Source organism: Siphateles boraxobius, unplaced genomic scaffold, assembly GCF_051911475.1.
Source record: "Siphateles boraxobius isolate OS27281-9 unplaced genomic scaffold, OSU_SipBor_1 21, whole genome shotgun sequence".
Lineage (NCBI taxonomy): Eukaryota > Metazoa > Chordata > Actinopteri > Cypriniformes > Leuciscidae > Siphateles > Siphateles boraxobius.
The window spans coordinates 1126111-1151631 of NW_027508822.1; the positions used below are offsets into that span (position 1 = coordinate 1126111).

The following is a 25521-nucleotide window of genomic DNA, read 5'->3' on the forward strand; positions in this document are numbered from 1 at the left end:
CATTAAGATCAATTTCCAAAAGATTTTTTTTATTCTTCTTTTTAATCAACTTTAGCATGGGTGTGTTAACTTATGCTAGGCACTGTAAACATAATACTAGACCTATATAAAATATAACTCCGGGCTCAACATTAAGGCTTTTCATATGCTTGTCGTTCGAACAAGTAAATCGGTCATTCACTTGTCCAAGTAAAAAAAATTGCTTGTCCAGAAAGAATTTTGATTTTTTGTGTGTTGTAAATACAAATTATTCTGAAGCAATATTCTCATCAGTGTTCAGTCAGCTTTTACATATTTAAATCTGCATATTTATCATATTTTAACCTTTATGAAGAGCATTTTTCCCTTATCGGTTTAAATATATGCTTCATCTTTCATTTTAAATGCTTAAATTTGATCAATAAATTCAATTGAAATAATAAGAAACTATACGGCTGTTGCCAATCAAATTAATTAATTTACACTGAAATTTTACAACTGCATTAAATAATGTTATGAGATTGTTTTAAATATTTTTTGAATATTCAAATAGAATGATAGCCTACTTTTAAACACGAAACTAAACCACCAGTAGGGGGCGTCAGGTGACCATGTTAATGAGTGAGTTATTGAGTCATTTATTCAAATGATTTGTTCAAACGGCTGAATCGTTCAGGAATGAGGCAGTTGTTTAATGGGTCATTGAATCTTTGACTCAACCGATTCATCCAAAGCGCTGAATCATTCAGTAATGCGGTTATTTTTTCCGGTGAGATTCTGTGGTTCTGCTGTGATCTTTGTTTTGAACTATTTTCGCTGCTCAAATAGAACAAAAACAGTCAATATTGTGTCTAAAATGTAAGTGACTTGATATTAATTACCTTGTTTATTGAACTGTCATATGAAATTGTCATATTTTCAGTTGTGATGGTATTCAGCACTCGTGGTCATGTGATGTTGCTTAACTGTATCATATCATATGTTATAAATATAAAAACTCAACATTAATTTTTTAACCGCTGTATGTTCATTAAGTTTCTTTGTGTGAACTGCGCTCATTTGTTTCCATTTCTCCTCTTCTGCGCGAGCCTCAACAGCACAATCTTGTTACCGTCAGTCAGCGGCTGTTTGCGGATTTGGCAGTCCGAATGTCGGCAGATATTTTTTTAACGATGATAATTTCAAAAATTAAAATACATTTTAAATGTACAAATATTGTAAGTAAACAACAATAGTCCAAGTTTAGAAAAACATTTTTATTAAGACTTTAAAAAATAATTCTGCATCTATTTTTAGGTGTGCCAGCTGCCACTGTGGGTGGCCCTGGCACACCCGTGGCTACGCCTATGGTATACTTACTGAAAGGCATCATAACTCGTGTAATCGCTCAATCAGTGTTTCATCAGCGCAAAGACGTCAATAAAACTGCATAGCTTGTCACTAGCATTATATTTACCTCAGCAGGCTAGTGATTAAGTGTCCACAACTTGTTGGTTCCTAGAGAAATTAACTCTTGCACTAAATAAATGCACAATATTATCCTATATATTATATTTTACTTAACCTGTTAATTATATTTTGATTATTTCAAGTACGTTTAAAATATCTTTAATGAAAATGACAGCAACTGTGTAAATTATTATATTTCAATAACAAATTTGAGTAAAGTTAATGCAAAAACTGCCTTATGTTCAGTTTACATGTTTTCATAAAATTTGTTGGGTGTTGATTATTATTTCTAAAAAATAAATAGCATCTAAATTTAGGCTCTGTTGTTAACCTTTAATGTTATAGTAATGTGCGGCTCCCTATACAGCATTAGCAGATTTTTAATCCTTCCAAAACGTTTAATTGTAATTGAATTAATTTAAAGACAAAGACACCATTTTTTCATTAAACCACTTTTTAATTTTTTTTTTAGCTTTCTAAACCGAACCGAACCGAGACGTCAAAACCGTGGGAAAACCGAACCGTCAGTTTTGTGTATCGTTACACCCCTACTTTTTATGATTTAATCCAAATATATTTTCAAAAACGGTGGTAATCAAATGTAAATTTAAACTTGTGTCCTTTTATTTTTTGGGGAAGCGCTGCAAAAACAGATTTACTAAATTAAACCATGGACAGAAAAAATATTCCTTTAAATAATGTTCAAATAAAATTTATTATTATTATTGTTGTTATTATTATTATTTTGAGAAGTAGGCTACGTTCTACTGTATGCCTACAATAGTAATATATTTCTGTCATAATTTCTCCTAGTAAAACCGAACTTTTATTTTGACGGGTTGTGAAGACCTGTTAAAAGTGTATTGGATTGTATTGGATACGACAATGGATTTTCTCAAATAAAAATATGAAAATGCTCATTAGACGTTCTCTCAGAGCAGCTCTGGAAATGTTCATGTATTCATATCCTCAAATTGTTTCTGAGACGCTGAAAACACCATGAACGTCACGAGTACTTGAGTATGTAGTAGAAAAACGCAGCTTAGCAGAACAATAGGGTTATATATTTACTTGCAGTATTTTTGTGCTTAGCTTAAATATTCACAGACCATGTCGCGATTGGATTTATTGCACAGTTCTACTTTCCATGTATTCATCCATCCATTATTTTACATGTTTTACGTGACATCTGCATTAAGTGAATCCTATTTTCATGACTGATTCCGGGATTCCCTTTGCATCACGTAAATCGGGACATACCTTTATCTGCAGGAGGGATGGTGTCCTATATCCTCTTTTTGCAGCCACTTTGCATCCACATTTTTTGCAAATTGGATATCTATCCTCGAGGACAACCACGCTTTTTTTCTACTTTTCATACTGGCCATAATTCGCTTGGCGCTTAGCTTTCAGCTTCAGCTGGGTCTGCGTCACCTTTTTTGCGCGTTTGTTCTCCCGCCCTTCAATCAATTCAGTAGTTTCCGGAGTGTGTGATTTTTTTCCCCCCCTTGTATTATTATTTTTTACTCAGTAACGGATATGATTTCAAATGTAGCGAAGTACAATACTTCAAAGAAAACGTACTTAAGTAAAAGTAAAAGTACAGATTTTAAAAACTACTTTAAAAAGTAGAAGTACACAAAAAAACTACTCAATTACGTAACGCGAGTAAATGTAATTCGTTACTTTCCACCTCTGTTAGTTAGTGTCAGAGGGTAGTCACTGGTAAGTTAATGGCACAGGGTAGTCCGTGGTTAGTTAATGTCAGCGGTTATTTAGTGTCAGAGGGTAGTCAGTGGTTAGTTAGTGGCAGGGTTAGTTAGTGGCAGAGGTAGTCAGTGGTTAGTTAGTGGCAGAGGGTAGTCAGTGGTTATTTAGTGTCAGAGGGTAGTCAGTGGTTAGTTAGTGGCAGAGGTTAGTTAGTGTCAGAGGGTAGTCAGTGGTTAGTCAGTGGCAGAGGGTAGTCAGTGGTTAGTCAGTGGCAGAGGGTAGTCAGTGGTTAGTTAGTGTCAGAGGGTAGTCAGTGGTTAGTTAGTGTCAGAGGGTAGTCAGTGGTTAGTCAGTGGCAGAGGGTAGTCAGTGGTTAGTCAGTGGCAGAGGGTAGTCAGTGGTTAGTTAGTGTCAGAGGGTAGTCAGTGGTTAGTTAGTGGCAGAGGGTAGTCAGTGGTTAGTTAGTGGCAGAGGGTAGTCAGTGGTTAATATTGGCAGAGGGAAGTCAGTAATTAGTTAGTGGCAGAGGGTAGTCAGTGGTTAGTTAGTGGCAGGGTTAGTTGGTGGCAGAGGGTAGTCAGTGGTTATTTAGTGGCAGGGTTAGTTAGTGGCAGAGGGTAGTCAGTGGTTATTTAGTGGCACAGGGTAGTCAGTGGTTAGTTAGTGGCACAGGGTAGTCAGTGGTTAGTTAGTGGCACAGGGTAGTCAGTGGTTAGTTAGTGGCACAGGGTAGTCAGTGGGTAGTCAGTCGTTAGTTAGTGGCACAGTGTAGTCAGTGGTTAGTTAGTGGCAGTGGTTAGTTAGTGTCAGAGGGTAGTCCGTGGTTAGTTAGGGTCAGGGTTAGTTAGTGGCAGAGGGTAGTCAGTGGTTAGTAAGTGGCAGAGGGTAGTCAGTGGTTAGTTAGTGGCAGAGGGTAGTCAGTGGTTAGTTAGTGGCAGGGTTAGTTAGTGGCAGAGGGTAGTCAGTGGTTAGTTAGTGGCAGAGGGTAGTCAGTGGTTAGTTAATGTCAGAGGGTAGTCAGTGGTTAGTTAGTGGCAGGGTTAGTTAGTGGCAGAGGGTAGTCAGTGGTTAGTTAGTGGCAGGGTTAGTTAGTTGCAGAGGGTAGTCAGAGGTTAGTTAGTGGCAGAGGGTAGTCAGTGGTTAGTTAGTGGCAGGGTTAGTTAGTGGCAGAGGGTAGTCAGTGGTTAGTTAGTTGCAGAGGGTAGTCAGTGGTTAGTTAGTGGCAGAGGGTAGTCAGTAGTTAGTTAGTGTCAGAGGGTAGTCAGTGGTTAGTTAGTGGCAGTGTTAGTTAGTGGCAGAGGGTAGTCAGTGGTTAGTTAGTGGCAGGGTTAGTTAGTTGCAGAGGGTAGTCAGAGGTTAGTTAGTGGCAGAGGGTAGTCAGTGGTTAGTTAGTGTCAGAGGGTGGTTAGTTAGTGGCAGGGTTAGTTAGTGGCAGGGTTAGTTAGTGGCAGAGGGTAGTCAGTGGTTAGTTAGTGGCAGAGGGTAGTCAGTGGTTAGTTAGTGGCAGAGGGTAGTCAGTGGCTAGTTAGTGGCAGAGGGTAGTCAGTGGTTAGTTAGTGGCAGAGGGTAGTCAGTGGTTAGTTAGTGGCAGAGGGTAGTCAGTAGTTAGTTAGTGGCAGTGGTTAGTTAGCAGAGGTGGAAAGAGTAATAAAATATTCTACTCAAGTAAAAGTACTACTACTTCAATGAAATTTTACTTAAGTACAAGTAAAAGTACCGGTCTAAAAATCTACTCAAGTAAAAGTAAAAAGTAGCTCATTTAAAATTGACTCAGAGTAAAAGTTACTGAGTTACTTTTTTGACAGCGGGGGTGGGGTGGGGGACCCTCCCGTGTAGGGTTGTAATGGTATAAGATTTTCACAGTATGGTAACGTCTCAGAAAATATCACGGTTTACAGTATTAATCAATTGTTAAATAAATAAACTGTATTATTAAATTATGGGTATTATTATTATTATCATCAGTTAAAATGACAGTTAAATTAATGAAAACAGGATTTTATTTTGGTTGAACAAATGCTTTTATTATAACAAACTTGAAATAATTTGTTTGTTTATTAAAATTTCAATAAAACATGTCTAATCAATTAAATTCGATAATTAATAATGAATTAGATTAACAACTTATTTTTAACATTAATAATTTATTAAAATGTTTAAGAATAATAATGTCCTATGAAATGTATTTTATTCAGAAAATTAATGTTTCTTTTTATTAGGGGTGTAACGATATTCGAACCAAACCGAAGAACCGCGATACAGAACCCACGATTCGAATAGCGATACTCTCATGGCGTACCGAACACGCCCCGCCCTGCAAGCTACCCCGGCCCCGCCCAGCCCGGCTCATTGATTGGACCTGGAATCAGTGTTGCCAAGTCCGCTTATTATAAGCGACTTTGGGCTTGTTTTTCTGTAAAGTCGCTTACAAATATTGGTAGTCGCGGGTCGCGTTTTTTTCTGGGCTTGTTTCTAAAGTGTAGTTGCTTATTTGAGCTTGTTCTCAGCTCGTTGTCAAGCAGATATTTTCTATATGTTATTTAAACGTAGGAGTTTGTCTTGCCTGTTCCCTCTGTCTCTCCCCTTTCCCTATACACAGAGTTTTTTTCCCACCCACATCCTGCTTCTAATTGGCTCTGACCCAGATGGCAATGAGTACTAGCCAATCAGAGGCAGAGCAGGGCAATCGTTTTTTTTTTCTGGTTAGGAAAACGTCAGTGAGTGACGTTTAAATGAAAATACGTGCGAGTCGCGACCGATGGTGCTGGACTGTAGGAGAGTTTTTATATATAAATTATATTTTAGATATAGATATAATAGTTTAATATCGTTTAACCCTTTAACTGTCACTCCCCCTTTTTTCGCATAGACATGAAAATCACTATTCAAACTTAAATGCTTTGGAATATAGACCAATGGTTGGTCTTGTTTTAAAGAAGACATTTGCCAGATTAATGTTGAAATGAAGTATTATGAAGTTATGAAAGTGAAACAGAAAAAAAGTTATACAAGTTTGAGTTTATGAAAATGAACAATGTAAAAATATAATTATTTATATTTTATATAAAATATATATATTACAAAATATATTTTACTCTAAAACTGCCAGAAAATGTAGGCCAAAAATCTGAAGAAGTTGTGTTCCAAATTTTAGGTTGATATCTCAAAAAATGAGCTTTCAGTAAGATTTTATTTGGCCGCAGTACCAACATTTTTCACTAGATGGACAGCCAAGCTTCATTACAGAAGAAAAATAAACTACCGTGTGCACAGTTTTACAAAACTAGGCACAGTTTACCAATCTGTCCACTTGGATGTAAATTGACAATCTGTACCCACAGTTTAAAACTATCTGTCACCACGGATTGTAACAGCAGCGGCAGCGCGGAGTAAACGCGAGTAAACGCGATCATCTCTTCCTCAGTTACAGAATAAACATGAATGGACACCTGAAGGTATGTTGAAAAATACAGTATACTTCACTAGCGTAGCCAGAAAAGCGTCTCTGGGTGTGCATAAGAAAAACTGGGTGTGCCACATTTATTGTCAGATACATGTGCAAAAAAACCTTGACCCGGCGTATCACTAACTTTATCAAATAGACTGGGCTGATTTGTGAAACTATACTCAGGCTCGCCACATACAGTGCCCAGCTTAAGTGAACACACCCATGCTAAAGTTGACTAAAAAGAGGAATAAAAAATCATCTTTTGGAAATTGATCTTAATGCCTTAGAGACAGCAGATTTTTATTTTTAAAGGCCAGTTATTTCATGGATAAAGTTCCCTTGGCCTTTGGAATTAAACTATCCCACATCATCACACACTCTTCACCATACCTAGAGATTGGCATGGGGCTACTTTCCATAAGATCATCTCTCAATGCAAATCATACCAGCTATTAGGCTAACTGAAATAAAACCATGTCAATCTCTAGGTATGGTGAAGGGAATGTGATGATGTGGGATATTTTAATTCCAAAGGCCAAGGGAACTTTATCAGGATGCATATTATCCTGGAACCATGAAACAACTGGCCTTTAAAAATAAAAATCTGCTGACTCTATGGGAATTTAAAATATGGGTGTCCTGACTTATGCAACCTGTATTTTAAGGAAGAACATTTATTTATTTACAATACATTATTCATTCACAAAGAAAATTGGTGTCCTTAAAGGTTGGATTTTTCCTCATTTTTTAAATTAAGGCATTAAGATCAATTTCCAAAAGATTTTTTTTATTCTTCTTTTTAATCAACTTTAGCATGGGTGTGTTAACTTATGCTAGGCACTGTAAACATAATACTAGACCTATATAAAATATAACTCCGGGCTCAACATTAAGGCTTTTCATATGCTTGTCGTTCGAACAAGTAAATCGGTCATTCACTTGTCCAAGTAAAAAAAATTGCTTGTCCAGAAAGAATTTTGATTTTTTGTGTGTTGTAAATACAAATTATTCTGAAGCAATATTCTCATCAGTGTTCAGTCAGCTTTTACATATTTAAATCTGCATATTTATCATATTTTAACCTTTATGAAGAGCATTTTTCCCTTATCGGTTTAAATATATGCTTCATCTTTCATTTTAAATGCTTAAATTTGATCAATAAATTCAATTGAAATAATAAGAAACTATACGGCTGTTGCCAATCAAATTAATTAATTTACACTGAAATTTTACAACTGCATTAAATAATGTTATGAGATTGTTTTAAATATTTTTTGAATATTCAAATAGAATGATAGCCTACTTTTAAACACGAAACTAAACCACCAGTAGGGGGCGTCAGGTGACCATGTTAATGAGTGAGTTATTGAGTCATTTATTCAAATGATTTGTTCAAACGGCTGAATCGTTCAGGAATGAGGCAGTTGTTTAATGGGTCATTGAATCTTTGACTCAACCGATTCATCCAAAGCGCTGAATCATTCAGTAATGCGGTTATTTTTTCCGGTGAGATTCTGTGGTTCTGCTGTGATCTTTGTTTTGAACTATTTTCGCTGCTCAAATAGAACAAAAACAGTCAATATTGTGTCTAAAATGTAAGTGACTTGATATTAATTACCTTGTTTATTGAACTGTCATATGAAATTGTCATATTTTCAGTTGTGATGGTATTCAGCACTCGTGGTCATGTGATGTTGCTTAACTGTATCATATCATATGTTATAAATATAAAAACTCAACATTAATTTTTTAACCGCTGTATGTTCATTAAGTTTCTTTGTGTGAACTGCGCTCATTTGTTTCCATTTCTCCTCTTCTGCGCGAGCCTCAACAGCACAATCTTGTTACCGTCAGTCAGCGGCTGTTTGCGGATTTGGCAGTCCGAATGTCGGCAGATATTTTTTTAACGATGATAATTTCAAAAATTAAAATACATTTTAAATGTACAAATATTGTAAGTAAACAACAATAGTCCAAGTTTAGAAAAACATTTTTATTAAGACTTTAAAAAATAATTCTGCATCTATTTTTAGGTGTGCCAGCTGCCACTGTGGGTGGCCCTGGCACACCCGTGGCTACGCCTATGGTATACTTACTGAAAGGCATCATAACTCGTGTAATCGCTCAATCAGTGTTTCATCAGCGCAAAGACGTCAATAAAACTGCATAGCTTGTCACTAGCATTATATTTACCTCAGCAGGCTAGTGATTAAGTGTCCACAACTTGTTGGTTCCTAGAGAAATTAACTCTTGCACTAAATAAATGCACAATATTATCCTATATATTATATTTTACTTAACCTGTTAATTATATTTTGATTATTTCAAGTACGTTTAAAATATCTTTAATGAAAATGACAGCAACTGTGTAAATTATTATATTTCAATAACAAATTTGAGTAAAGTTAATGCAAAAACTGCCTTATGTTCAGTTTACATGTTTTCATAAAATTTGTTGGGTGTTGATTATTATTTCTAAAAAATAAATAGCATCTAAATTTAGGCTCTGTTGTTAACCTTTAATGTTATAGTAATGTGCGGCTCCCTATACAGCATTAGCAGATTTTTAATCCTTCCAAAACGTTTAATTGTAATTGAATTAATTTAAAGACAAAGACACCATTTTTTCATTAAACCACTTTTTAATTTTTTTTTTAGCTTTCTAAACCGAACCGAACCGAGACGTCAAAACCGTGGGAAAACCGAACCGTCAGTTTTGTGTATCGTTACACCCCTACTTTTTATGATTTAATCCAAATATATTTTCAAAAACGGTGGTAATCAAATGTAAATTTAAACTTGTGTCCTTTTATTTTTTGGGGAAGCGCTGCAAAAACAGATTTACTAAATTAAACCATGGACAGAAAAAATATTCCTTTAAATAATGTTCAAATAAAATTTATTATTATTATTGTTGTTATTATTATTATTTTGAGAAGTAGGCTACGTTCTACTGTATGCCTACAATAGTAATATATTTCTGTCATAATTTCTCCTAGTAAAACCGAACTTTTATTTTGACGGGTTGTGAAGACCTGTTAAAAGTGTATTGGATTGTATTGGATACGACAATGGATTTTCTCAAATAAAAATATGAAAATGCTCATTAGACGTTCTCTCAGAGCAGCTCTGGAAATGTTCATGTATTCATATCCTCAAATTGTTTCTGAGACGCTGAAAACACCATGAACGTCACGAGTACTTGAGTATGTAGTAGAAAAACGCAGCTTAGCAGAACAATAGGGTTATATATTTACTTGCAGTATTTTTGTGCTTAGCTTAAATATTCACAGACCATGTCGCGATTGGATTTATTGCACAGTTCTACTTTCCATGTATTCATCCATCCATTATTTTACATGTTTTACGTGACATCTGCATTAAGTGAATCCTATTTTCATGACTGATTCCGGGATTCCCTTTGCATCACGTAAATCGGGACATACCTTTATCTGCAGGAGGGATGGTGTCCTATATCCTCTTTTTGCAGCCACTTTGCATCCACATTTTTTGCAAATTGGATATCTATCCTCGAGGACAACCACGCTTTTTTTCTACTTTTCATACTGGCCATAATTCGCTTGGCGCTTAGCTTTCAGCTTCAGCTGGGTCTGCGTCACCTTTTTTGCGCGTTTGTTCTCCCGCCCTTCAATCAATTCAGTAGTTTCCGGAGTGTGTGATTTTTTTCCCCCCCTTGTATTATTATTTTTTACTCAGTAACGGATATGATTTCAAATGTAGCGAAGTACAATACTTCAAAGAAAACGTACTTAAGTAAAAGTAAAAGTACAGATTTTAAAAACTACTTTAAAAAGTAGAAGTACACAAAAAAACTACTCAATTACGTAACGCGAGTAAATGTAATTCGTTACTTTCCACCTCTGTTAGTTAGTGTCAGAGGGTAGTCACTGGTAAGTTAATGGCACAGGGTAGTCCGTGGTTAGTTAATGTCAGCGGTTATTTAGTGTCAGAGGGTAGTCAGTGGTTAGTTAGTGGCAGGGTTAGTTAGTGGCAGAGGTAGTCAGTGGTTAGTTAGTGGCAGAGGGTAGTCAGTGGTTATTTAGTGTCAGAGGGTAGTCAGTGGTTAGTTAGTGGCAGAGGTTAGTTAGTGTCAGAGGGTAGTCAGTGGTTAGTCAGTGGCAGAGGGTAGTCAGTGGTTAGTCAGTGGCAGAGGGTAGTCAGTGGTTAGTTAGTGTCAGAGGGTAGTCAGTGGTTAGTTAGTGTCAGAGGGTAGTCAGTGGTTAGTCAGTGGCAGAGGGTAGTCAGTGGTTAGTCAGTGGCAGAGGGTAGTCAGTGGTTAGTTAGTGTCAGAGGGTAGTCAGTGGTTAGTTAGTGGCAGAGGGTAGTCAGTGGTTAGTTAGTGGCAGAGGGTAGTCAGTGGTTAATATTGGCAGAGGGAAGTCAGTAATTAGTTAGTGGCAGAGGGTAGTCAGTGGTTAGTTAGTGGCAGGGTTAGTTGGTGGCAGAGGGTAGTCAGTGGTTATTTAGTGGCAGGGTTAGTTAGTGGCAGAGGGTAGTCAGTGGTTATTTAGTGGCAGAGGGTAGTCAGTAATTAGTTAGTGGCAGAGGGTAGTCAGTGGTTAGTTAGTGGCAGAGGTTAGTTAGTGTCAGAGGGTAGTCAGTGGTTAGTCAGTGGCAGAGGTTAGTTAGTGGCAGAGGGTAGTCAGTGGTTAGTTAGTGGCAGAGGGTAGTCAGTGGTTAGTTAGTGGCAGGGTTAGTTAGTGTCAGAGGGTAGTCAGTGGTTAGTTAGTGGCAGAGGGTAGTCAGTGGTTAGTTAGTGGCAGAGGGTAGTCAGTGGTTATTTAGTGTCAGAGGGTAGTCAGTGGTTAGTTAGTGGCAGAGGTTAGTTAGTGTCAGAGGGTAGTCAGTGGTTAGTCAGTGGCAGAGGGTAGTCAGTGGTTAGTCAGTGGCAGAGGGTAGTCAGTGGTTAGTTAGTGTCAGAGGGTAGTCAGTGGTTAGTTAGTGTCAGAGGGTAGTCAGTGGTTAGTCAGTGGCAGAGGGTAGTCAGTGGTTAGTCAGTGGCAGAGGGTAGTCAGTGGTTAGTTAGTGTCAGAGGGTAGTCAGTGGTTAGTCAGTGGCAGAGGGTAGTCAGTGGTTAGTTAGTGGCAGAGGGTAGTCAGTGGTTAATATTGGCAGAGGGAAGTCAGTAATTAGTTAGTGGCAGAGGGTAGTCAGTGGTTAGTTAGTGGCAGGGTTAGTTGGTGGCAGAGGGTAGTCAGTGGTTATTTAGTGGCAGGGTTAGTTAGTGGCAGAGGGTAGTCAGTGGTTATTTAGTGGCAGAGGGTAGTCAGTAATTAGTTAGTGGCAGAGGGTAGTCAGTGGTTAGTTAGTGGCAGAGGGTAGTCGCCGGTAGAGGGTAGTCGGCGGTATTGCCGCTGTTGACAGAGCTCATAATAAAACAAAAATCAACATCGACTCTGATTTCAGAGATGAGGGATTTGAAATGTTGTAAAAGCGAAGTCGAGATGATGGTGATTTATTCCTCGACTGGTGAGTAAGGTGTTTTATTGAACAGATAGACCGTCATATGTATCTCTCTAACGGAGTTCACTGTAAAGCATCTATTGTGAAGAGTCGCCTTCATCTGTCATGCAAAGCCGAAGCACGACCAATACAATGTTGTATGACTTTCTGTTTTTTAACAGTTAAAGGGACAAAAGTGACATTCTGTATCTTTAAATGAAATTTATTCATTAAAATTGGTGAAAAAATAAAAAACAATAACACACAAAACTTCCCTTTAACAGCCTGTTGGCCAGGATGGTCTGCCTTTAGATGCAGATGCTTCAAGTTTTACAATAACGCTCAAACGTGGATTGAGTCAGAGGTATGATACATTCAGCTTCTAATATGACATTAAAATCATATAAGTATATTCTTGGTTAATAACAACTCTGTAAACATCTGTGACACCTGTCAATTATTGCAGTAAAATAATTTCAACTTGCTTCTCAGTTTAAAAATAAAAGTATGTTAACAGTAGAGACATTACAATGGAGCTCTAGGAAAATACACAACACATTTCATGTTATCATGAGAGTAGTGTGTTAGGATAACTTATTAGTTATTAATCCTAGATATTAGGATTAGTTATATCTAATCTATACAGTATAAGCAGAACCTTTTCTACAAAAGTAGTCCCACCTCAAAAGGCAGATTTTAGACTTCTTGTGTAAAATAATAAATTTGAAAGCATGTCACAGATATTTTTTTATATATATATAAGTAGTGGTGTTTGCTCATGTCTCTACAGAAATTCTGCTTGGACTTGGAAGGGAACCTTGCTTCTGCACACAGCCATGATGAGTACAGGTTTATCCAGGACCTGATTAGATACGAAACTCTGGCCACAACCCAGTCCTGGATCGGAGGAAATGATGGTGGTCATGTATGTAAAAAAAAAAATTTATCATGCTTTTTATTAAAACATTTTTCAAAATGCATAAAGATAGATGTGTTTTTATCTTTTTTGTGTGTTTTTCTTTTTTTTGTAGGTCCTCAGAATAGTTAGTTTAGGGCACTGGCAACCATGAGATGGGCACCGCTCACCATGATGATGTCATACTCCAGTGTTTCTATTGCGAAACGATTGTGAAATAGAATGGCTGATAGAGATAATTGAGCAATTTAGCCCTGTCTTAAGTATGTTCTTTACTAATACCCTTTCTGTGAAATAATTTCTGTTCATTTCTGTTTAGATTTCTGACGTTTTTAAAGTGGAGATGTGGATTAGGGTTCATGAGGAATCATCTTTTAGATGAATAAAGATAACATTAAGCTTTTTGAGCTGTGGACATAAACAAAATGTGCTTTTCTCTCTTCTGTTCACAGGAGGGAGATTGGCTCTGGACTGATGGAACCAAAATGAACTTTCAAACCTGGTGTCCTGGACAGCCCGATAACACTGCTGGAAATGAGCACTGCCTTGAGATGAACTTTGGCTGTAAGTAACTGCTGTTAAAGGAGAACTCCGGGCAATGTTTAAGTTAATCTTGATCGTTACACCTTTGTGAGTAATGTCTATAGAAAAAAAAAAAAAAACCGGATTGGTGCTTGCAACACAGAGCTGTTCCCGCAAATGCAGAGCTCCCACTCAGCTAAATTGGGAGCATCTTGTTCACATGTAAGGGGCCTGTTGGACAGACATTTTAATTGCATTTTGTGTCTGTTATGAGGCACAGAGACACTCGTTATGTATATGCCCCCATAACTGCCGTTTTAGCTGAGTGGGAGCTCTGCATTTGCGGGAACAGCTCCGTGTTGCAAGCACCAATCCGGTTCGTTTTTTTTTCTATAGACATTACTCACAAAGGTATAACGATCAAGATTAACTTAAAAATTGGCCGGAGTTCTCCTTTAATGCTCTAAATAGACTAAATAAACATTCTTTTTTTTTTTTTTTCATAATACACTAATGATAAAAACAAATATTTTGCTCTATCTTGCAACAGCTGGCTACTGGAATGATGATGTGTGTTCTGAAAAGAAGCCGTTTGTGTGTGTGAAGAGAACCAGCTGAAAAATCAATAGAAGAAACAAGCAACTTTAGCTCATTTACTTTCCTTTAGAAATGTTCAATGGAGGTAATAAATGTGTTTTAAAGAAGGCTAATTTTGTTTGTTTGATTGTTTTTTGTGAATGATAAGTTAAAGACTCAGTTACACCATTTTATAATTTGGGTTTCACACCACAATCTCTCTCTTTTCTCATTAACACAAGTTAGAATAAGTAATGTTGTCACACCATGGTCTGTCCAGCAGAGGGAGACTGAGAGCACAAGACCTTCCACATCTTTCTCCTAATCCACTGCTCAATATTGGTTCAATGAAATCACCTCTGCCTAGCTAGTTAACGTGTTAACAGGTGTATATTTAAGGCTTGCATTTGATTGTATATTTGCTCAGTCTTGAAGTTTTCTAGCCTAGCCTATGCTTTTGTGTTTTCCCATTTTGTCTAACCTGGAAGACTTTTGCTCAGACCTTTTGACCAGCTTCACTGGTAAGCTCTGTTTAATATTATTGGACTATTTTGCCTGCATCATCCAGTGTGGATTTATATCTTGCTCCACCCAGCACTTATACTGGATCCTTTGTTCGAGCTCAGGAAAGAAAACTAAGTAAAGACTACCTGTTTTTCCTTCTAAAACTGCCTCTTGTGATTATCTGCCAATTGGGTCCACGCTGTTCGATTCCCTGACAAATGTGGCATCCCAAAATGGCCACCAACAGTAAAAAAAGTAAAAAAAAAAAAAAAAACATTAAAAAAACACATGCAGATTGCTAGAATAAATTCCAAAAAATAAAATAAAAAATGAAACAAGTCAAATTATAATTTGAAAAAGTAAGTCATGCTCACCAAATATATGAAAGCCACTCTTACAAATGTCAAGTATTTACTCCACTTTCTCCAAAACCAAGTAGTCTATAATACATTATTTTGTGTGCTGCAACTTTCCCCAATTCTGTACCATGAAAGACGGTGATCATGGCAAATCCACAGACTAATGGAGGCCATACACTGTGCGATTTTCGTCCGATTTTGAGCCGAATTCTGACTCGTGCGACTCTTTTTGGGGTCGGACCGATTTTCAGCTTTGTCGTGCGTCGTTTGTCGTGCAGTGTACAGGGAGAAACGAAAGGCGATTAACCTCTCCCGATCGACAATCGGATGGTCGGATGAATTTCTGGCATGTCAGAAATTTTGGTCGCTCCTCGTCACTATATCGCACAGTTGAAGCAAAGCTGCGAACCGATTGCCCTAAACTTGTTTTTTCCCTCACTGCGCCTGCGCGAAAACATTAGTTTAACCATTTCATCTGCAGCATAAATAAAATCAGAATAAAAACGAAAAGAGGTTAGAGCTTCAAGTTCTGTAGTTCAAACTAGCTACAAATTACTGTTGCCTACCTCCAGTTCGTGTTGCAAAATGGATTAACCATATATTACCCACGTCTTCCAAGCCACCTGCGATGTAACGCCTCTTTTATTAATTTATTAAACAATGTTTTTGAAATAAACCGGTTTTTAATTTTCATTGATGATTAATTATTGCAATGTTCGGACATATTATAGACTGTTAATAGTTATTTATATGCCTATAATTCATTGTAACTGACCTAAATATTTTAGACAATTTTCAATGAGGAGGAGTAAGCTTCTATGTAATATTGTATTATCCTCACAGCACGTTGGTTATGTGCTGTGAAATTATAGCGTGGCAAATTAATTATAATAGCGGATCAATTTAATAATAAAGTTAGCCTAGGCCTCCCCTAATAATGATAATACTATAATACTACTAATAATTTAATGCATAAATTGGAAATTCTAAATCATCTTGATATTAATAGCTGATGCTTGTTTTGACAATATCTCTGGATACATGATATCATCTATTTGTGCAATCCAGGGGTTTATCGCAGATATTTCACACGTATAGTGTGAGCAGTGAAGTCGCAGCTCGATGATCGGGCCGTATAGTGTGAGCACATAAATCCTGAACTTTGGCTTTACATCGCATGGGATTTACTCGTTCAGTGCGAGTAGGAACCTTGCTGAAATCGCACAGACATCGCACAGTATATGCCGCCTTAACTAGTGGAAGCTTGGAAAATGCAGTATATGAAAAATAAAAGAGGCATGACGTGATTGGCTGCCAAAAAACAACCAATAATCTTTTAGGCTTTATAAATTTAAAATGTATTTATTTATATGTATTGTTTTATTTATTTGGGAGTTTTATGGGATACCAAATAATATATACCTATTATTTTTCATAATAATGCCCTCAACCCAGTGCTATTCTATCCAGTTACATTTTAACACACATTGTGTGTTAAAAATCTACACAACATGTGTGAAAATACCATCAACAGTATGTACTCTTTTTACAGTATGTACATTTTAAGTTCCTGTACGCAACGTCTCTTTAAAAACAAATGTGCAGGTAACGCAACATTGCTGATCTCGAGATATACAACCACAATCATAAAAACCTTTTCAAAAATTACCTACACACTGGCTGAGATTAACAGTACTACATGATGATAATAGTATCATATGATTATGTTTTTCATATCTCATGGCTATTCTTGCTGCTTCAAATGTGCAAAATAAACATACAGTTAGTGTAACCATAGAGAAACTAATGTTAAAGAGTCAAGAGCCCAAATACAGCTGACACTAATCACGATTCTGCTGAATTCAATGAAACATCAACATTTAAACATCTCTTAATTCTCAACAAGAGCTTCTGTAGATATATAGACATCAAGAATCAGCGTATGAATCTCAACAATGGTGTAAAGTATGGACTAGTGGTTCTTTTTAGGAAGGGAACACTACAGAAAGATTCCGGCCAGAGAATCCTTTATCATCTTTATTTCCAAGATCAGGATGCCAATATACAAGTTTGTATATAGTGCTGTCGCGATAACCGCAATAATGCAGTACCGCGCTACTGACAGGCCAACCGCAGAGGAATGGAAGTAACTGCAGCAACCGCGAACCGCGTTTTCTTTTTTCATAAGGCCACCCTTCGTAGTTCGTACCATGTGTATTGAATGTTAAATAAGTTAATAATGATCACAAGACTGTTTATCATGGTGATTTGTACAGAGGCTTCATGGATTTGGACTTAAGCCTAAACAGACAGTGAATGAGATCGACTGAGCGCGTGCAATTAACTGCGTCTGTCTTTGAAGTCAAGTCATGTATATTCGTGAAAAGGTTGCCGTTTCCAAGGAAAGCAAAATATTTGTCGTATCATCCTTTTAACCTGTAAGGGTATTTACCATGAATGGCGACAGCGTTGGTCAGCATTACACAGCGCGAGGAACCCGTGGGGGGAAAGCAGCGAGTCACGCATTGAATCAATGCCATTGGTCTCTATTAAGCCGAGCCTTGAAAAGTGGAGCTCAAAGTTAAAAAATAATTAACACCTTGTTTCATTACACCTATCATTTAAGGAATCAGCTTTTTTGAACGTTTTCGTTGAATGAACGGTTTAATGACTCACTCAAAGACAGTCCGTTGGCGTAACAATGTAACTGCGCGCTGAATGACAGTCTTCCAATGCACAGAGTGGCTGTTTAGTTTCGGTTACATTGTTTTTTTGTGTATACTGACCACATTAAACACGTAATTACTGTATATAGCAATAAATAAATGTAAATAAATAAATGGCGGTAATACCGCATATCGCGCTATTGAGCCACTCAAAATTACCGCAAGGGAAATTCCTTCACCGCGACAGCCCTATTCGTATTATTGAGTGTATGTGGTCTAAACAGAGAGAGAAAAAAAAGAAATAATACAATGGTAACAATAACCGATTAATAAACAATTAAAGGAATACTATACTATGCTCATTGTCATCATTCACAACAGTACAGTACAGAAAATAATAATTAACATTAATCCAGTGTAACATAATATGTCACTATATGCCTTTAATATCTGTACTGATGCACATTTAAGTGGCTATGCAGAATGACACTATCACTATAACACTAGATGCAGGTAGCACCAAATAAACAGTATAAATACACTGCACTCGAACGCGGAAGCATATTTCTAAATAACTAACACAAATAAGGTCTAAATCGACATATAGAGGGCTAATTATTTCACACAGGAAACTCTGGTATCATGACTACACTAATCAGTCATGCAGTTCAACAAATAAAACTAGTTCGCATGAACATACATAAATTTCACAACATTCCTTACAACACAGTATAAACATACAACAATAGTAAGAACTTACTTGCTTTTCATAAAACGCACACAAAAGTAAAGAAAGGGGGTCTCTGAGTCTCCTCTCATCATCGCTGAGCGCGAACAACTGAGCCGCGCGCGTTGGATTTTCTGTCCATGCGCAGTTCACGTGATGGAGCGTTCGAACGCACTTAGGAAACCTCAGCGCTGAACAATTAGGCCTTCAGACAAATGGTGACACACCAAAAGTTCCACCATAGTACAAAACTCATCCATGACTCCCAGCATGCATTTCAGCATGGATAAATTATGCAGCTGAATATTCTGACTATTTGCTTTCATTTTTTGCTGTTGTTTTTGTTGTGACTAGTTGTTATTTGAGATGTTTAGAGTTGATCAGTTTATATTAATATTTTGTCGATTGTTACCGTTGTTGAGATTCATATGCTGATTGTTAAAGTGTGTGTTTCAGTGTCTGTGACTCAAAACTTTCTGAGAACATTTAATTTTTAAGAAACCATTCTGACCTGCTAGATAACTTGGTGTAGTTTCACGAGACTGTAATAGAGCTTGGCAACGTGACGTCAGCCACGGAGCGCCGCGGTGGCTGATGGGTAGCACCGCCATATTGTGATGCCATCGCCATTCAGCTCTTAATCTGTCAATCTGGTGGACGCAAATCCGGACCGCTAATATATAAAGTAAACATTGATATTTCGGTTAATTTTAAAGTTATGGGAAGAACTTGTTGTGTTGTCGGTTGTAATGTCCGTTCACACGACCGACAAGGTAAGAAGTTAAACAACGTATTGTCTTTCTTTCGCTTTCCCGCCTGGAGGCAGAATCAAGGAAGCTGTAGCGACAATGAGTATGAGCCAAACACAATTGAAGCTTTTAGGTGACTGTTCATACATAATCCCACAAAGAGTCTTCACATTCCAGAATCAAATCACCAGACCCAGAGCCATAGGCTCCAGAGTATCTGCAACCGGAAGGACCTTTTATTGTTTAAATAAAGGAAGAACGTTTTCAATGTTTTATAATTTGGCAAAACAGATCTGTTCAGAAATGGTGAAACAAGAGGCCCTAACAAGAGGTCACCTGACCCCTGCGACTAACAGACTACGTCTTTCTTAAGGACCAAGGTCCCATGACAGAGATGTAAAACAGACTTCCCCCTTCTTGAAGACCTTTCAATGACCTCATTGTTGAGACCTCTTAAAAACCACAGAGACAAGAGACTTTCCATATAAAAATGCATACAATCATCACAAAACAATTCTTGACGAACTTGATTTCAACTACATAATTCTATATTGTGTCTATGACCCCTGTATGTGTCTATTATGCTTGATCACATATAAGTCATCTAATTGTTGTAACTATTTTTTGGGGGGGTAGAAAAGACCCCCTTCTCAAATAACCATATAGTATCTTATTGTCCGAATTCCAAATTCCTCCAGGAGGCGGGACAAAACACTTGAGTTTAAAACCTTAGACCCGAACAGGACTTTAGTAGAATAATGCGCTAGAAGAATAGAACAGAAGTCGGACGGGCTCTCTCTCGAAAAAGGTCTCGGCAGAACAACAAGTCGGGTGGAGCAGACGATGGTTATAGTAACCATGTAGAGGCGTAGAGACAAAGAACCCAAATTAAGATCAGAAGAACAGGTTCAACAGCTTCATTCAAGCCATCATCATCTACTCTCGTCTCAATTTTCTTTCTTTCCTAGGTTTTCCTTTATTTTCTCGTTAAAAGTCTCGGTTCTAAGTTAAGTTTTGCTGCAAAGTTTCGTTTTAACGTTTCAACTGCAAAACCAGCTTCCAACTTCAAAGACTTTCATTCATCCGCGCCAACACACCACGTGACTGGCTGTCCAAGATCTATCCAGGCACACGAGAAGATCAGCCAAACGAACGGACCGGGAAACCCCCTTTAAAACGGAAAAGGAATCCCCAAAAGCAGCGCAAGGACAAGCAAGTAGCCTCCAGACTCTTAGCTGAACTGGTGTATATTGATAAAATTGCATAACCCGCCTAAGAAACGATAGAAGGGTTAAATTAATGATTGATGGTTCGTTCAGGTCATGTCTTATAAGTGCATATAGAAACTTGGGATTTCACCATCTCACTCTTAAAACTCATTTCTTTCCTCACTCTCTTTCTTTCTGCAACTAGTATGAATGTATGCGTGCGTGTGTTTGTGTTAGATATTAGTTTTATGTTCTAGGATAATCAATAAAGTCTTGTTTATATTTTAAAGATAATTGTCTTGTTTTATGTGCTTACAGATTTATTGTCTTGAACTGTGATCTGAAGCTACCTATGCTTTTACCCTTGAATTTTTTCTAAATTTAGCTGTTAGCTGGGAATTAGTCTTTCTTGGCCAGGAAGATATAATATTTCCTAGAATTGATAATTGTTTATGCTTTCCGTTCATTGGATGAACTGATAAAATGATCATACTATTGATTCTGCCACAGTAAATTCTGAAAATAATTAAATTATTAATTATTGATCATAATCCGTTATGAATAATAATTAGTTATATTTATACGGGGGTATAAACGCTACAAAGCTATGTCTGATGTGACAAAAAAACGCCGGCTGTCTTGGATATCAGCAGTAAGACGTACAGACAAGTTTTCCAGCATCCCAAGATCGCTAAAAGTGTGTTCCAGACATTTTTATTCAGGTGAGTGGCAAAGTATTAGTATTAAAGTATTCATTTTTTGAATAAAATACATTTTTAAAATCGTTTTACATTGCCAGGCCCTGTCAAATAGTATTTTCTTATTGATTACATCCCCGATTGTATCTAACATGGTATTGTAATTTATATAAGAAATATAAGCAATGTTTAGGTCAAATGTAGTGAATGGAAAGTCCAGAATAACTGCCAGGCCCTTATATAATTGTAAAAAAAACTACTTTAACATAGCAGATTTTACAAACACATAATGGTGGGTATATACCACCACCTTCATCTACGCAGTTAAAAAATTAATTAATCAATATTATCTCAAATATGACATTTTTATAGCATAATATTTAATGTGATAGGACTGACTGTAGTGTCATGAAAGGGCTGACGTGTTGGGTACTGACATTTAGGACAAGATTTGTTTGTGTCCTTTAGTTAAGTATTGGTAAAAATTCCTATTTTAAATTTCTTATTATGATTTTAATGTTAAATAATGTGTGATTTCTTTAATATGTATCTTATAATGTATTTTCTATTACAACGTTGATTAAAATGACAACAAATTACCATGCCAGTAGCAGGAGACGACGGAAAAAAGGAAGGTGATGACCAGGCAGAGGCAGAAGAGGCAGCAGATGCGGGAGGTGGTGACCAGGCAGAGGCAGAAGATGTGGGAGGTGGTGACCAGGCAGAGGTAGGAGATGCGGGAGGTGGTGACCAGGCAGAGACAGAAGAGGCAGCAGATGCGGGAGGTGGTGACCAGGCAGAGGAAGAAGATGCGGGAGGTGCCTTGATAATTTAATTATTTTCAGAATGTACTGTGGCAGAATCAATTGTATGATCATTTTATCAGTTCATCCAATGAACGGAAAGCATAAACAATTATTACCAGGTAGAGGCAGAAGAGGCAGCAGATGCGGGAGGTGGTGACCAGGTAGAGGCAGAAGAGCCAGCAGATGCGGGAGGTGGTGACCAGGCAGAGGCAGCAGATGCGGGAGGTGGTGACCAGGCAGAGACAGAAGAGGCAGCAGATGTGGGAGGTGGTGACCAGGCAGAGGAAGAAGATGTGGGAGGTGGTGACCAGGCAGAGGCAGAAGATGTGGGAGGTGGTGACCAGGCAGAGGCAGCAGATGCGGGAGGTGGTTACCAGGCAGAGACAGAAGAGGCAGCAGATGCGGGAGGGGGTGACCAGGTAGAGGCAGAAGAGGCAGCAGATGCGGGAGGTCGTGACCAGGCAGAGGGAGCAGATGCGGGAGGTGGTGACCAGGCAGAGACAGAAGAGGCAGCAGATGTGGGAGGTGGTGACCAGGCAGAGGCAGAAGATGTGGGAGGTGGTGACCAGGCAGAGGCAGAAGAGGCAGCAGATGCGGGAGGTGGTGACCAGGTAGAGGCAGAAGAGGCAGCAGATGTGGGAGGTGGTGACCAGGCAGAGGCAGCAGATGCGGGAGGTGGTGACCAGGCAGAGACAGCAGATGTGGGAGGTGGTGACCAGGCAGAGGCAGAAGATGTGGGAGGTGGTGACCAGGCAGAGGCAGAAGATGTGGGAGGTGGTGACCAGGCAGAGGCAGAAGAGGCAGCAGATGCGGGAGGTGGTGACCAGGTAGAGGCAGAAGAGGCAGCAGATGCGGGAGGTGGTGACCAGGTAGAGGCAGAAGAGGCAGCAGATGTGGGAGGTGGTGACCAGGCAGAGGCAGCAGATGCGGGAGGTGGTGACCAGGCAGAGACAGCAGATGTGGGAGGTGGTGACCAGGCAGAGGCAGAAGATGTGGGAGGTGGTGACCAGGCAGAGGCAGAAGATGTGGGAGGTGGTGACCAGGCAGAGGAAGAAGAGGCAGCAGATGCGGGAGGTGGTGACCAGGTAGAGGCAGAAGAGGCAGCAGATGCGGGAGGTGGTGACCAGGCAGAGGCAGCAGATGCGGGAGGTGGTGACCAGGCAGAGACAGAAGAGGCAGCAGATGTGGGAGGTGGTGACCAGGCAGAGGAAGAAGATGTGGGAGGTGGTGACCAGGCAAAGGTAGAAGATGTGGGAGGTGGTGACCAGGCAGAGGCAGCAAATGCGGGAGGTGGTGACCAGGCAGAGACAGAAGAGGCAGCAGATGCGGGAGGGGGTGACCAGGTAGAGGCAGAAGAGGCAGCAGATGCGGGAGGTCGTGACCAGGTAGAGGGAGCAGATGCGGGAGGTGGTGACCAGGCAGAGACAGAAGAGGCAGCAGATGTGGCAGGTGGTGACCAGGCAGAGGCAGAAGATGTGTCAGGTGGTGACCAGGCAGAGGCAGCAGCTGCGGGAGGTGGTGACCAGGCAGAGACAGAAGAGGCAGCAGATGCGGGAGGTGGTGACCAGGCAGAGGCAGAAGATGTGGGAGGTGGTGACCAGGCAGAGGTAGGAGATGAGGGAGGTGGTGACCAGGCAGAGGCAGAAGAGGCAGCAGATGCGGGAGGTGGTGACCAGGTAGAGGCAGAAGAGGCAGCAGATGCGGGAGGTCGTGACCAGGCAGAGGGAGCAGATGCGGGAGGTGGTGACCAGGCAGAGACAGAAGAGGCAGCAGATGCGGGAGGTGGTGACCAGGTAGAGGCAGAAGAGGCAGCAGATGCGGGAGGTGGTGACCAGGCAGAGGCAGCAGATGCGGGAGGTGGTGGTGACCTGGCAGAGACAGAAGAGGCAGCAGATGTGGGAGGTGGTGACCAGGCAGAGCCAGAAGATGTGGGAGGTGGTGACCAGGCAGAGGCAGAAGATATGGGAGGTGGTGACCAGACAGAGGCAGCAGATGCGGGAGGTGGTGACCAGGCAGAGACAGAAGAGGCAGCAGATGTGGGAGGTGGTGACCAGGCAGAGGCAGAAGATGTGTGAGGTGGTGACCAGGCAGAGGCAGAAGATGTGGGAGGTGGTGACCAGGCAGAGACAGAAGAGGCAGCAGATGTGGGAGGTGGTGACCAGGCAGAGGCAGAAGATGTGGGAGGTGGTGACCAGGCAGAGGCAGCAGATGCGGGAGGTGGTGACCATGCAGAGACAGAAGAGGCAGCAGATGCGGGAGGGGGTGACCAGGTAGAGGCAGAAGAGGCAGCAGATGCGGGAGGTGGTGACCAGGCAGAGGCAGAAGATGTGGGAGGTGGTGACCAGGCAGAGGTAGAAGATGTGGGAGGTGGTGACCAGGCAGAGGCAGAAGAGGCAGCAGATGCGGGAGGTGGTGACCAGGCAGAGGCAGATGCGGGAGGTTATGACCAGGCAGAGGTGGGAGCTGTAGAAGATGAATGTGGAGAATGGGCGGATGTGGAAGCTGCAGAGGATGAGGAAGGTGGAAACCAGGCAGAAGATGAACAAACAGTTAAGAGACAAAGAACAGAATGTCAGTTCTGTGAGCGCAACAGTACAGAAATCAACCGTCTGTTGCAGGAGAACAGGGAGCTTAGGTGTGAGCTGAACAAGAGAACGATGGATGAGGACTTCTTAAAGGGTAACGCAAATAAGGTCAGGTACTACACAGGAATCCATGCTTTGCCATTTTATTGTCATTGTTCACCAATGTTATGGCTTTCCTGCCAGTTACCAAAAAGTTGTCATCCTTTCAAATGCTTTTGTTGACACTCATACGTCTGAGGCTTGATCTTCCTGTACAGCACCTTGCCCAACTCTTTAATGTGTCACGTAAAACTCTTTTCTTTGCCTTTACTGACACCATTGTTTGAATGCACGGCTTAATCCATTGGTGTGCTGGCCAGAGAGGCATCGCTTACAAGCTACAATGCCACATCAATTTTTGGAAGCTTTTGGGAAAACGTGTTCCTATTATAGTCGACTGCTTTGAAATACGCACAGAAAGGCCATCAAATCTAAAGGCACGTGCACAGGCCTTTTCTCATTACAAAGGTGCACACACCATGAAATACCTCATTGGTATTACACCACAAAGTGCCATATCATTTATTTCCAAGGGATGGGTCGGGCATGCCTCTGACAAGCACATAACTGAGAACTGTGGCCTTCTTAACAAATTGTTACCTGGTGACATAGTGCTAGCTGATCGAGGCTTCGATATCAAGGATAGTGTGGGGATGATGTGTGCAGAGGTCAAAGTTCCTGCATTCACTAAAGGAAGATGTCAACCCGATGCTAAGGATGTGGAAAACACACAAGCGATAGCACACCTGAGGATTAATGTTGAAACGGTGATTGGCAGTCTGTGCAACAAGTACACAATGTTACAAAAGAGAATACCAATTAGTTTGTTACTGCCATGTGAGGGAGAGGAGACGACACTTCTTGACAAGATAGTAAATGTTTGCTGTATACTTCTAAACATGTGTCCCAGTGTGGTTGTAAAACCAGATGAAAATGAAAAATGTGCATGTTAAAACTGTTTCATTTTAATCTTGTAAATATGGATATTACTCTTGTAGACGTATATTAGTTTTGATGACATGTTTGTATACTTAAATACTTCTATTGAAAACAGATGACACAATATGAATTTGTAAAAACTGGTTTAATAAAAATGAAATTTGCAAGAACAAAAACA

The 25521-nt window shown here is 39.6% G+C and overlaps 3 protein-coding genes and 2 pseudogenes across 7 annotated transcripts in view; 3 read left to right on the top strand and 2 right to left on the bottom strand.

Moving 5' to 3' along the window:
* The window catches only part of LOC143746125 (galactose-specific lectin nattectin-like), a 28665-nt gene extending 14468 nt beyond the window's left edge, over positions 1–14197 (top strand). Inside the window, exons 4-7 of the mRNA XM_077237896.1 lie at positions 12334–12413; positions 12840–12974; positions 13418–13529; positions 14038–14197. Of these exons, the coding sequence (XP_077094011.1) occupies positions 12334–12413; positions 12840–12974; positions 13418–13529; positions 14038–14105 (395 nt within the window). The 3' untranslated portion in view covers positions 14106–14197. The remainder of the gene's footprint in view (positions 1–12333; positions 12414–12839; positions 12975–13417; positions 13530–14037) is intronic.
* Positions 1–25521, bottom strand: part of LOC143746097 (uncharacterized) — a 543695-nt gene that overhangs the window by 429045 nt on the left and 89129 nt on the right. The gene's annotated exons all lie outside the window — the stretch shown is intronic.
* Positions 1–25521, bottom strand: part of LOC143746127 (uncharacterized) — a 341659-nt pseudogene that overhangs the window by 137875 nt on the left and 178263 nt on the right. The window lies entirely within an intron of this gene.
* The window catches only part of LOC143746085 (uncharacterized), a 317610-nt gene that overhangs the window by 28658 nt on the left and 263431 nt on the right, over positions 1–25521 (top strand). The window lies entirely within an intron of this gene.
* On the top strand, positions 21549–25460 carry LOC143746103 (uncharacterized; annotated as a pseudogene). The gene is made up of 2 exons (XR_013206433.1): positions 21549–21651; positions 24220–25460. The product of XR_013206433.1 is annotated as an uncharacterized LOC143746103 (transcript).